The sequence below is a fragment of the Mauremys mutica genome, chromosome 1, assembly GCF_020497125.1.
Source record: "Mauremys mutica isolate MM-2020 ecotype Southern chromosome 1, ASM2049712v1, whole genome shotgun sequence".
Classification (NCBI taxonomy): domain Eukaryota; kingdom Metazoa; phylum Chordata; order Testudines; family Geoemydidae; genus Mauremys; species Mauremys mutica.
The window spans coordinates 168,612,674-168,626,786 of NC_059072.1; the positions used below are offsets into that span (position 1 = coordinate 168,612,674).

The window sequence follows — 14,113 nt, forward strand, 5'->3', positions numbered from 1 at the left end:
TACTGAAATCAAAGAGTGAAAGCAATCAGACAAAAAAAAATAGGGTGGCATGCATAGTGGAGCAACACTTCACAACTGAGCTCTGGGCAGGCTACATAACAGAGGTGGGCAAACTACAGCTTGAGGGCCACATCCGGCCCATGGGACCATTCTGTCCAGCCCCTGAGCTCCTGGCCCAGGAGGCTAGCCCCTGGCCCCTCCCCCGCTGTCCTCCCTCCCCCACAGCCTCAGCTCACTGCACCGTAGGTAATGAGAGCTCCTGGGGTAATGCAGCTGTAGAGAGTCTGGCCTGACCCAGTGCTCTGTGCTGCGCGGAGCGTGGCTGGCTCCAGCCAGCCACCGGTGCTCCAGGCAGCGCAGTAAGGGGGTAGGCAGGGAAGGGGGGGTTGGATAGAGGGCAGGGGAGTTCGGGGGGTGCTCAGGGACCAGGGGTGTGGATAGGGGTGGGGGCGGTCAGGGATCGGGGGGCAGTCAGGAAAGAGAGGGGGGTTAGATGGGGTGGCGGCAGGCAGTTAGGGGCAGGAGGTCCGGGGGCGGTCAGGGGACAGACAGCAGGAGGCGATGGATGGGACAGGAGTCCTGGGGGGGGGGCGGGGAGGGGCATCAGGGGATGAGAAGCGGGGGGGTCAGATAGGGGGTGGGGGCCGGGCCATGCCTGGCTGTTTGGGGAGGCACAGACTCCCCCTAACCAGCCCTCCATACAATTTCTGAAACCCAATGCGGCCCTCAGACCAAAAAAGTTTTCCTGCACCTGCTATAGAAGATGGCAGAAGGAAAGCATAAGACCCCCAGCATGGCTGAGAGGGTGGCTTGGTTGGTGTCTGCTGAACTGGAGAAGTTGAGAGGTTCTAGGAGAGGGAACTGGGGACTAGGATTAGGAATGGCAATGTCTGATGATTCTGGGCACTGATCGTACTCTGTCTTAGACCTTAATCTCTTGATGTAAAGGAAACAAACTCCAGATTTATTATCTCCAGTGGTGCTATTAGTCACTCCCTTTTATATGATAAAATGAAAACTCAAATTCACACATAAAAAGTCAGCCCCTTCCCCAAATTTAGAGAACTTGAAATTTGACTAATTCCAATATTAAGTGACTAAAATCTGATTTTTAGAGTAAAAGGTTTCTCTATTGTTTACCATCAGAAGATGAATTTAAACTGCCGTTGCATCCGTTTCTGGCATGACACTAAATCCGGAAACAGCCATGGTAAACTTTTCCTTTTTGCAGGGAACGGGTGTAGCACCTTCTATGATGGGATCAGTCTTCACCAACTGACTAATGTTGGGATTTGGATGTTAATGTGTAAAGGTGAAAGAGCTCAGTGCCTGGACTGAGACAGGCACTGACTGCAGATCACTGCATAATTACACTCGTTTTCTTCAAATAATCTAGCCCACATCATTTGAAACTCTTAATAAACCTATGAATTTATTATATTTTGTTTTGCAGTAAGCTTGGTATTTGGTTGATTTTAACTATGTTAACCATTAAAGATTTAACAGCAAAAGGTCTGCTACCTAAAGGGGGCACCAGAAGATCATAGTCGGAGGGCGTCCTGTTGAGCAAAGAGCTGTGTTTTGGGTTGTCTCTGGTAGGAGGCCGTGCAGGTGGTAAAGATACTGGAGCAGTGGATGCATCAAAGGCATCTCCTGAATAACAAAGAAACAACAAGAAGTGAATGCTTTCTTATGGCACCTCTAATTGTGTCAGACTGGTTGGCTTCTTCTAGAGTTACAAACAAATAAATAAAAACACACCTAACTCCGGGGTTTTGGATTTCTTCATCTCTGAAGCAGCATTGTGTGTTCCATTCATTATACCAGCACACTGACCATTCTCGCACACCCTTAAAGCAGAGATCAAAGGAAGAAATCAACCAACCACCCGAGTTTTCATCCCACAAATCACAAAATGAATGCTATAGCACTACATAGATGACATCAAAACAAACGGAGGAATGCAAGTTATAACAACTTTTTAAGTACTCATATAGTGTTTTTCACTTTCAAAGCATATTACACAGTAACAGATTAATCCTTACAACAGCCTTCTGCGAAATTACACTATTCTGCTGATGGGGAAACTGAGGCACGGAAATTAAGTCATTTACGCAAGCCTCCATTGCAAAATAGTGGAAGAGCTGGGATTAGACTTTAGGAATTCCTGGCTCTCAACCCAAAGCTCAGTCTACTAGAATACGCTACTTCTCCATATTGTAAAGTTACATATGTAAATTCATCCTTATTTTATTACTGAAATCAAACAGTAAATACACTGGAAATAAAACCCTTTAAACAAGAACAAACCCATGGAAATAGTGCATGTCCGTAATATTCCTAGTCAAACACTTAAAATAAAAGAATTAACTCTGCCCAAAACAATTTAGCGAGTCTCCATTAGATCAAAAAAGTGGTGTATTGCTTTGTCTTTTATATTCAGTTTTATCCTTTCTTCCAAAGGGAAACAAATTGTTCTGTAAAAAGAAGCCTAAGTGTCAAATTGGTTGCTAAAACTTCCCAGAAGTAGCAATCCTGGTGATTCAGGCAGTAAAGTAAAAAGCTACGGAAAATCCTGGCATAAAAATACAAATTATCCTTAGTGGATAATATGATAACTCTGCTAAAAGGCTCAGGATACTAACAGGAAACTAAAATCACCCAATAGTGAATTATGTGCTACTTGAACAAGTGTTAAAAACCAACTGGGGAATGGAGGCACCTCAACTCTATGACAAGAACTGCGAAGTTTGTATAGGTAGGAATGGTCAAAATAAGCTTCTTCAGTTAGGGGAAGGCTATAGGTCACATTACATACACCATTCTCACAAATCATTGACCCTTTCAAGCTAGAGAGATCTAGAGTTTCACCATTAGCAGATCTAGAGTTTCACCATATGCTGGCCATATGGAAGGGATGGATGAATAAAGCATGTGCAATTATTTAAAGCATATAAACAGAAAAAAGGAAATGGAATTGTGTGTGGTCCCAAGAGCTATAAATAGGAATAATGAAATGAAAATAAAGAATAATTATTTTCCTGACTATCTGAAGAAAAACCTTCCTATTGGTGAGACCTATTATATTGTAGAACAGTCTTCCAACAGAAGTGGAGAAAGAAACATTGCTTGAGTCCCTTGAAGCTAGACTGATTAAGTCACTTGAAAATATACTGTACAGAATAATCCACCCTTGGCTCCTTATCAAGGAGGAAAGACGACTTTCCACTGACAACGAAGTGCCCTAACACAACTCCCTGCCAACGAGGAAGTCTTGGCCATAACAACATATCCTTTGCACTAGAAATACAAAGTAAGCAAGTATTAAACACCCCACATCCTACATCTCAGGTACTTTTTTCCTCTTTAAGGAAATATTTTTTGGAGAAACATTGTAAACAGAATGATTCAATTGTGTTACATTAGTAGGGGCCTAATTAGACTGTTATACTGAGACACTCGTCTTTTCTCTCCCACCACACACAAATCTGGCAAGAAGATAAAAAGTCAGCTACAAAACAAATCAATTGACTAAGAATCTAGCCAGAAAAGCACAATGCAATCCATTTGGTATATTATAGTATGACTTTTGGAAGAGTACTATAATACTAGTACAGGGGGTTTAATTTAAGTCTTAAATTAAACATGTATTCAAAAAGCGCAGAATGGGATGCTGGAATTCAATAGCCAGAGAACTACATGACATCCACAATAACAACTGCTGTGTCTATCTCCTTTAAAGTATTTGGGCTCAATCCAGAATTTAAAGATTATTTTGGCCCCTTATGAAGTCCTTGTCACAGCCAGAAAACTAGGCACTCTCATGAGGCAGCCAGCCAGAGTGTAAAATCTCCAAGTTAACTTCAAAATGGAGAGGCCAATAGGCATACCCATGCTTACCAAACATTTGTGATGCATTTTGAAGGTGACAACAGGAATTTGGTATGACTCCACAAAGTTACAAACTCTTTCAGCAAGTAAAATGTATACTAGTTACACAGCTGAATAAATTCACTTATTTATGAAAAACGCATTGAAAAAGCTCCTAATGGAGCTTGCTGAAAAACAAGAGGTGAGAAGGGGTGCCTTTTTTTTTTTAATGAAAACAAAAAAAAAATCATTTAATTTCTTTCTAATTTTTGTGGAAAAAACACAAAATTTTCAGACACTGAAAAACAAAAAGATTTCAGATTTTGTGTTTTCAACAGCAACAAAAATTAAAGGAAGAGCGATTTTCCACAAAAATTGTCATATCTACAAAATAAGTCCTTTTTTGTCAAAAAACCTTTTTTGAATGAAAAATATTGCCTAGCTCCAGTTCCTAATTCTATGCTGCTGGTCAGAATCAATGTTGTTTGTGAAACGTATAATTTTGAATGTTTACACTTCAGCACTGACATTAGCTAACAGCAGAAAGTTAATGTAACATTTGGAATATTATATAAATTCATTCAACAGGTCATTTCTGTACTTTCTTAAGTGTCACAGGTTTTTATTTTAGGCCTCACTTTCTTGTTATATATGTAATTTGTACAAGAGTTATTACATGAAATCATTGCAGCAACTTTAACTATCAATTAAGGACGTTTTCTGTGTGGGATGTCCTGGATTAGCCTTAGGCTAGTACTGATGGTCCAAGGGACCCATGACCTGCTAAAGGTAATCTCTTTTATGGATCAACAAGGCTAAAAACAAATAGCAGATGGAATGGTGGGAAAGTCAGCTTTGAAATGTATAACTGTGATGGTTTGCAAAATACTGAACAAGATTCTCAGCCCCACTCCACTCCTTTTGTGCCACACAGGAGGTACCAAGGGAATGGAAACTTCCTATAATTCTCTACCTGGGGACTTCCCCTATAGTAGGAGTCCTAAGCAGCTGTAGAGCCAATGGAGTTTATTCCTATTCAGCACTCTCCTTCTTTCCTGCATGTTCGTGGTTCATCCATTCTTCCTCCATTCATATAGGCAACTCATCTCTCTACTACATGGCTGACTTGGTGGAAAGGTTCCCAAGTGGGACAAACAAAATCAAACCCCTGATAAATAGGCCCATACATGTAAAGTTTTAAAATCCTGTCTGTCCCATAAAGTCAATTCTATTCAGTAACATTGAATGTCTATTAAAAAAATCAAAACATCTTTCCCCAGAAGAATAGGTGGGAGTTTAAGGGTACATGACTAGAAAACACTCAAAGATCAGTGGAACATTCACATCTATGCACAGAAGGTCATGTCTGCATTTCTGTTAATAACAATAGACTATATTTCCAGGAATTTATAACTTCAACAGATGAAGTAGTCAGAACGTGACCTTTTCACCACACTGGGCTAAATCTCTTTTATTAAACATGTAAAATCAGACCTTAACTGGTTAAGTCTGGAATGAGGAGAAAGTTGAGTTTTATTGCATTGACATCACATTCTGAAAGGAAAAAAAGTCCTAACGTATCAATGAATTTTAGGCTGCAGAAGAGTCAGAACTTAGTAGATCAATAACTGATTTTAAGATAGTACTTTTGACCTATAAGACTACTAGTAATTGGTCCCTTCTGATATTTCAGCCTTTCTCCTGATTATTATCTTCATTCCGCACACTCAGATTAGCTGTATGAGTCAGGGACCAAGAGATTCGTCATGAGCCACACAGCCTTCATCTGCAATTTCTCTTGACTCCAATCTACTTGCCACAACCCATTAATGGTTCAGAGACTGTGACAGTTCGGGGATATTATTTTAAGGTATATTTAAAGTGCAAGAGAGATATTAAGTCTGAATGAAAAATGTTTTCTCCCTGTGAAACACACAGGAAGGTCTTCTGTGAAATAGGCTCTAAAAATTTAAAGAAGTTGCTATAACACTGGTACACAGGAGACAAGGAGAGTGCGAAACCGTGGGAAGTACTGCTGTATTTTGATAGTCACCGTGTATTGATTCAACTGTGTTCTGCATTTTGTTACTTAAATTCTGAACCACAGAGATACAAATATGCTGAACCACAGAGTTTTATGGCTTCTATTCTCCTTCAACTCCACTGGGGGAATAAAAGGGCATGAATAATCCAAGCATGAAAAGATTAGACATTCAGAAGGCAAGCAGCTTCACCATGATTATAACCAATTAGATTTTAGAAAACCTGTCAAAATTTCATTCTAAAATGATTTTATTCTCCGCTCCAAAGCAGTACAATGCTGCAAACTACCTTACCTAATATGAGGTTTTATATTATGACAGTGAGGTGGTTGGGAGCTCAGGGATACAGGATGGGATGAAGGAATCTTGTACTCATCTTCTTCTACATGCTCCCTCGATTTGTCGGAATTTGTTACAGGAATGACACATCTAAGAGAGGGTGAAAGAAACCCATGCCCAGCATTAGTTTAACTGTTGAAGCACCATGCTTCATCCAACACTAAAGAAAACAATTTATTGTAAATGTCACCAGTTTATAATAACTGTAACACAGAGAGATATCCTGTCAGACTAAACAAAATTATGAGATTGTTTTTCCCTTCTCATACTACACATTCTTAAAACTGTACAGCGGAGCAGGCGGTAAACCTTGGACAGCCAGAGAGCTACTTTGTCATCAAATGGAGTAGCAGAGAGACACGCAGAATTAAATAGATTTAGAATACAAAACATCCAGGTAAGAAGCTTAACCTGATTATATTTATCAAAGGAGCTAAATGAAGGTTACAGTAAGGCAACAGTATTTTGAAGGGCTCAACGAGAGAGCTGACATTCACAGTATGCCACCAGTTTTGTGAAGTCTGATTCTAGCAATGTCACTGCCCGTCACGTTTGTCTGTATTTTTCAGATTTAGTTTTTGAATTGTCATTTTATCTTCCCAGACAACTGCTCTCATTGTTACTAGGATGTGGTGCGTTCTAGTATGTCTATGAAGATGTCATTTGTAGTTGAGGAGCTACCGGTTGGAAATCAGTGCTGGTGTGTGGCCTGACTTACAAGATTTGGCTGCAGATCCAAATTTGCCCAGAATTCAGGTTTTGATTCAGGCCTCGCTCACTATTGAAGCAATGAAGAGACCTGCTTTTCTGATCAGACTGAACGCATACTACACTGGAGTTAACAATAAAAATACAGGCACTTCTAGGACCCTGTCCCTTTCATCTGTCACCCCCCTATTCTGATGCAGAGGGCCCCGACCCCAGCAAACCCAATTTAGTCATGATGAATTGTGGAGGAGAAGCACAGAAGTACTTTCTGGGGCGTGCACACTGCTTGTACTCGGCAAAGCTCAGCCCAAAGGAATCTCCTTTTACACTCATGTGGATGGGACTGGATCGGGCAGGAATAAGCAGGAACACTGGCAGTAAGTCAGTAGCCACACAAATCCAACAAGTCCCCTGCTAAAGGAAGAGGGATAAACACAAACAAAGCAATCACAATTGCAGTGCTGGAGGTTGCAAGAGCAGTCAAATATTACTAATACACAGCTTGGGAAAGAGGTTTCCTCCCATACAGTCAGTCCCATGTCCTTCTACCTGGCCTTGGTAACAAGTATCTGATTGGCTTTAAAAATACAAAAACAGAAAAAAGTACTCTACTGATAAACTGAGTAGACACAAAATGTAATTCCTCGGCTAGCAGCAACACATGGAAAGTGAGACTATGAAAAGAGAAAATCTTTACAAATAAGGCTGATATTCTGTCCTTTGTTCTTTGTGAGTGATGACTAGACACGTTCCATCTCTAGCCAACAACAGTTTTTTGGGTCTCCGCTCCTTACTGTAAACCTATGTTTATAATGATTACATTACAAATCTAATAAAAGAAATTCACAAAACACCCTGAGTAGGAAATGGTAAAGCTTTATTATGGTTGTAATTTACTTCCAACATTAAATGAAACTGTCATGGACAATGCTTGAGTCTTAAACTAATTGAATCATAATAGTAAGGATTGAACTGCCTTAAAATAATCTGGATATCAGGTTATGAAATATCATGCAGTCAATAATAGGTGTGCCGCTCATTCTGAAAAAGTGCACAATTAATTTAAGAAACCTAGAACAAATGCACGTATGTTCCTGACCATTTTTATGCACTGTATCACTACATGGTCTATAAAATCTCAAATCTATTGACCTTAAAACCACACTGCAAAGCACATCTGTTTAATGGGGTACTGTGGGAGGGCTGAGAGTCAGAGAGACTTACATTTGAAAGGGGAGTGGGCTTCATTTCTAGTCCTCTGGTCCAGCTGATTTTGTTATGGGAACAGAACTGAACTGAACCCCCTATCAAGCCATGCCAGTCTTCCTGTTTTCACCAAAAAAACCCAAACCCAATCCGCCCCAAAACAAACAAAAAATATTGAAGCATCTGGCACATAGTGCACTTCTACATGGTGGAAAGTGGTGTTTTTCATCATTTATACTACGTATTGCCACATGACTACCAAACTCCAGATGCTACTTTAAAAGGGTAAGTGTGGCCACTATAGATCTAGCAGGCCATGAGCCTGCAAAAGCAGAGAGAAAGCAAAACGATTGCTGCACTAGAGTGATGTATGTGCTGCATTTGCTAAATATATTCAAAGTCTGGAGCTTCTTAGTTCTCAGATATTCTTTCCTGCAATCATTAATATACTTTTGACTTTAAAAAACAAGCTGTGAATGGCAGGAATCCAATTTATTTTGTGAACACAGTAACCGAGGGCAGATCTCTACTGAAAAACAGAATAAGATTTATGGAACTAAGCTCTATAGCTGTCTGTACTGTAGTTTTCAACCACCTTCTGTAGAGGGAGCAAAAGGCCTTTTGTAAATATAGCAGTTCAGGCTAAAATGGCTTTTTCCGATCTTTGATTTCATATTCCTAGTTAAAATTGACAAGATGTTTGTGTCACTGCCCTGTGCCCACCACATAAGGGATGGAAAAATATAACAGAAGGATGAGGATAGGTCAGAATCCATAGAGAGGAAGTTCAAAGACCTGCACAAGAGGACTTCTCTCAGATTTGTAGATCAGTAGGTACTGCTACCTTGAAGCCCAAGTTCCTCTGAAGACTATTTTATATTTTTTAACCTTTAAAACCACTCTAAGTTAAACTCTTGCAACACCATGGTTTGAAAAAAAGATGTCCAATGCTGACCAGTATAGAAATAGTTTGCTATTCTTTGTTTTATGAAATATACGCCACATGCTATAAATTAACCGAGAATACTATAGAAAGAACAGAAGGCTATTCTTGAAAAAAAAACCTGCCTGTTACTAAGCCTTCATTATTCTATTAGCATAATGCTATTCTAATGAGATAGGAATACAGAACCAAAGCAGGGAGATATTTCTATGGAATTTTTAATTGTTAGATAAAAATTATTTTGTGTTTCACAAACAGACTCTTGTGCTCAGAGCTGGATTTTATAATATGGATATCTACTACCGACTTATTTGAAGTTATCCAAAATTTATTTGACACTTTAGGAGAGGCTTTGATTGCTTCCTTCAGGTGTAGTTCTAGACATTGTTCAGAGATTTAATTACAAAACTGCTTATATCAGATGTACACTCCATTATAACCTGCGATATGAAGTACATAGAGTGCCTATATTTGGAAAGGTTATTTCTAAAATTTATTTTTGATATTTACATTTTGTTAAGATTACTACTACTTTGAAAGTTCTGGAAGGATTTGTTTAGAGGTAAAGAGAAGCAAAGGATTAAACAACAAAACCCACTGAAGTAATCTTTAGTCCGACCCCTCCTCCCACCTCCATTTGGCAATGTTTGTCATTTGAAAGGTTGAGTCAAATCCTTATCAATGGTGTCTCAATATTTTCTGGTTGTTTGAAAAGAAGCCAGCTGTCACTCTCTTTTTCATGAAGGGTATTGATGGCCAAAGGCAAATCAGGGAAAGCTATTAAATCAAAATAGGTTTTTGTCACTAGTTGTCAAGTCATTCTGAGGCCATCTCGGTTTTACCGGAGGAACTCTGAGCACACTGACTGGTCAAAATTATTTACATTGCAAGCCTCTTCTCACAAAGAAAAACCTGCTGTGATAAACCACATATTATTAGCAAAAAAGCAAAAATGACTTACTCACATAAGTAAGGCAAGCATGATTTTGCTAGAAATAGGACAGCTTTTTGAGCAAAGACGTGTTATTGTATGCATGATTTGAAAAACTACTTTCATAACTTTCTTCAATGCAAACTAGCCCATTAATCGAAATTGCTAAAAAAGAAATAGCAGATTTTGAGGGTATGCAAGTCATAGGAAAGGGTAAAAAAGTTCACACTAAATTCCACTTAACAAGGGAACACTGAGACATAAAAATGATGCAGTTAATTAGTGATCCATACAATAATATGGAGTTTTGAACAGTCCAATACCAACATAATTATTTTTGCACTTTAGGTCAGAAATTCAGTCACAGAGTGGAAAATACAAATTAATGCAAGCCATGTGCTTCGTGAAGGTGCTACCAGTGGGGTATGCATTTTACTTAATTATGAGGGGAATGTTCTTTTGCAATATAAAGTCAACTCAACATGTTCAAAGGGTATTAGACAAAACTTGAGATTCTGCAGGAAGATCAAGGGTCTAAGATGAAGATGAATTAGCAGGACACGTAGAAATCATAAAGTTAACAGCAGCCCAAATGATATGGCACATCTAGTTAAAAAAATAATAATAAAAAAAAAATCAGACAAGGAAAAATATAAACCCTTCTGCAACTATTGACAGTTGTTTGCAACTGCAAAACATTGTTGTCAAGGTTCTTTCAAAAGTTTTTCTGTACTTTTTTTTAAGAATACTTAAGACTATTGTATTCAAATATGGCAGAGGCAAGGAAAGTGAGACATATGGGAATATCTTCCCAAAGTTGTATGAAAGGTACAAATGGATGAGTGATATACAAAATATATGAAATTTCAGAAGGGAGACAGTGCGACCTAGTGGACGAAACTCTGAACTGGATCTAAGGAAGCCTGGCTCCTATTCCTGGCTCTGCCACAGGTCTGCTGGATGACCATGGGCAATACATGTTGCTCCTCTGTGCCTCTGTTTCCCCATCTATAAAATGGGGATATGATACTGACCTCCTTTGTAAAGCACTATCAGATCTACTAATTAAAATGCTACATATGACAGCTATTATTATTGAGCAGCTTATTTTAATCACCTTTTTCTTTTAATGAATTAATCACGGCATTTTGGTCTCAAGTGTTTATTTTAATCTGTTTCTAAGGCCTGGTCTACACTAGGGTGGGAGGTCGAATAGCGAATAGCGTAGCTGAAGTTGAACTACCTTAGTTCAAACTTCTTACCTGTCCAGATGCCGCGGGATCGAAGTCCGCGGCTCCCCCGTTGACTCCGCCACCACCGTTCGCGGTGGTGGAGTTCCGGAGTCGACGGGAGTGTGTTCGGAGTTCGAACTATTGCGTCTAGATTAGACGCGATAGTTCCAACTCCGAGAAGTCGAACACTACCCGTCGACCCGGCCGTAAGTATGGACTACCCTAAGACAATTATCCACAAGTTTTTCAAAGAGTCTTAATTTGTTCATTTTGTGCTCCCCAATATTTTTTACTACTACTAGACGGTTTAAAAATCCAATTAATTTGTTTTTAAAAAGGCTCTATCTCGCAACAAATAGCAGCGGTGATTTTTATCTTAATGATATTTAATACTTAGTAAAAATATTTTCAAAATATTTCCTTAATTTCTATGTAAATTTAGTTTGCTGTCTGATACTTCAGGTGACACACATTGAGCCTGATTTCTCATTTACATTTGTCAGTGGAAAGGGTCTTAGTGTAAATGAGATCAGGCTCCAAGAACAGTAAATTAAAAAACCTAGTCCATGACTTTGCAAGATCTGGTTTCTAACTGGGAACAGAAAATAATAAAAGGAAAGGATCTTAGTGTCTGTAGTCCTGACGCTGGAATTACTTTTGTGAAAATAACAGAAAAACCCCGCAGTTCTGTATAATGTGACCTCGCTGCCAGCCATGGCTAAACAGAGGCCTGAGAATAGGAAAGATGGGTGATTTAGGTCGGACCACAGCAGCACAGCTATGGGAAGACAGAATATCTTTGACCAAACAGAAAACAGTCTGACATATTTATGAGGGCTAACGGCTCTCAAATTTTAGAGGGAAAAAAAATCTGAAAAATAGTCTCAAGCATTTCAAGTTACATCAGGCTCAACATTATCCATGTTATATGCTCGAAAGCAATTTTTGTTGGTGCAAATATGGTCTGCGTTCATTAAGCTGATTAGTTTTAAAAAGTGCAACACCAATGTCAACCTGGTTTCATATAATAATCTAGACCCAAGCTTGACAAAGTAAGATCTTTAACTGGGTCAATTTAAAATGGGACATATGTAGTATTTGCTATTATGCACAGTGATAATTTTTCTGCCTTAACACCAGTACCATGCAGCACAATTATAGTAGTTGTGTGGATATCCAAAATTTTCTTAACATAAAACAAAAAACAAAGTGAGTCATCATGAAATAAACTAGAGCTGGGTGTGTATTTTCCATCAATTTTTTTTTGGTGGAAAATATTTCTGCCAAAGGGAAACAATATAGTTTCTGGTCAGATTAACCTAAACTGAAATGTTTCTGTTTGTCAAACCAAATCAACACATTTCATTTTGCATCAATTCAACACAAATTTTTGTCTGCCTGAGCTGCGGCGGTGTCTCCAGGGAGCTGTAGTTCAGATGTTCATGCTCCTTTTCACCTCTGTCCATCAGACTCCCTGGTGGGACAACAACTCCCATGATACACCACAATCCCATTTCTGGCTGCCTGTTGTGGTGCACAATGGAAGTCATGTGGCTGTGGTGCATCATGGGAGATGTGGTCTAGCCAGGGAGCCCAGCCCATAAAAGAGAATGGGGCCCTGAGGCACCAGTGACAATTTCAGCAGATGTCAAACTAAGCCAAAACTAAGCATTTGACATTTCCAAATTTAGTCATTGATGAACTTTCTGTTCAGTATGAAAATAAATGCTGAAATATCACAATATCACGAACGTGCAGGCAGCCATGAGACCCAGGAAACCTAGGCAAGTGCGAGCCAAAGTTGTCGGAAAGGTCCGTAGACCTTGTATAATTGTTACCATTGCGTGAAACCGAGGCTGAGGTAAGCAGGCTCTGGCGAGACTGGAGTCCAGGATGGCCCCAATGAATTCTATTCCCTGTGTGGGAATCAGAGTGGATTTCTCTATCTGGATCATCAGGCCTAGACACAGGAATAGATCCTTGTCGACGCCCACATGACTGGTAACTTGTGCCCCGGTGGTCCCTCGAATGAGCCAATCGTCTAGATACGGAGAACGTGTATCCGACGGTAGTGGAGAGAGGCGGCAACTACAGCCATGCACTTTGAGTACACTTGGGGCTGTATAGAGGCCAACCGGGAGGACCGTAAACTGGAAATGATGACGGTTGGCCACAAACAGTAGGTACCTTCTGTGTGGTAGATAAATGGCGACATGAAAATACGCGCCCTTCATATCGAGGGCGGCATACCAGTCTCCGGGATCCAAGGATGGGATGACGGTCCCCATGGATACCATGCGGAACTTCAGGTGTATCATGAACTTGTTGAGTTCCCGCAGGTCTAGGATAGGTCTGAGACCTCCCTTCGCCTTGGGGATTAGGAATTAGTGGGAGTAGAACCCTTTGACCCTTTCGTCCTTTGGTACCTCCTCTATAGTTCCGATGGTGAGGAGCATCCGCCCCTCTTGCAAGAGGAATTGCTTTGGGGTCCTGACGCCTACGACTGCCTCAGCGACGCCTGCTGGCAAAGTCCTGTCTTTGTCTAGGTGCAAGGTAAGGGCGGTGAGGCTGGGGGCAGAAAGGTTGGCGCTGAGTCACCGGCGTGTGCATACCGAGAGGGAGTGCACAGTGACCTTGCTGTCCTTTAGGCTTTGCAGCCTAGGGTCAGGTTTTTTTTGTTTTTTTTTGAGAACAGGCCTTTGCTATTGAAGGGCAAGTCCTGTATAGTGTGCAGCAGCTGCGAGGGAAGGCTCGATAACTGGAGCCATGAAATGCGCCTCGTGGCAACACCCGAGGCCAGAGTTGTGGCTGTGGAGTCATCTACATCCAACGAGGCCTGGAG

The 14,113-nt window shown here is 40.3% G+C and overlaps 1 protein-coding gene across 5 annotated transcripts in view; it reads right to left on the reverse strand.

Annotated features, from left to right (window-relative positions):
* Positions 1-14,113, reverse strand: part of CBLB (Cbl proto-oncogene B) — a 209,382-nt gene that overhangs the window by 17,526 nt on the left and 177,743 nt on the right. For all 5 annotated transcript variants that reach the window (XM_045001837.1, XM_045001836.1, XM_045001839.1 and 2 more), the window contains 3 exons: positions 6,207-6,341; positions 1,762-1,850; positions 1,522-1,653 (listed from right to left, as the gene is read on the reverse strand). In XM_045001837.1, coding sequence (XP_044857772.1) covers positions 1,522-1,653; positions 1,762-1,850; positions 6,207-6,341 — 356 coding nt within the window. The remainder of the gene's footprint in view (positions 1-1,521; positions 1,654-1,761; positions 1,851-6,206; positions 6,342-14,113) is intronic.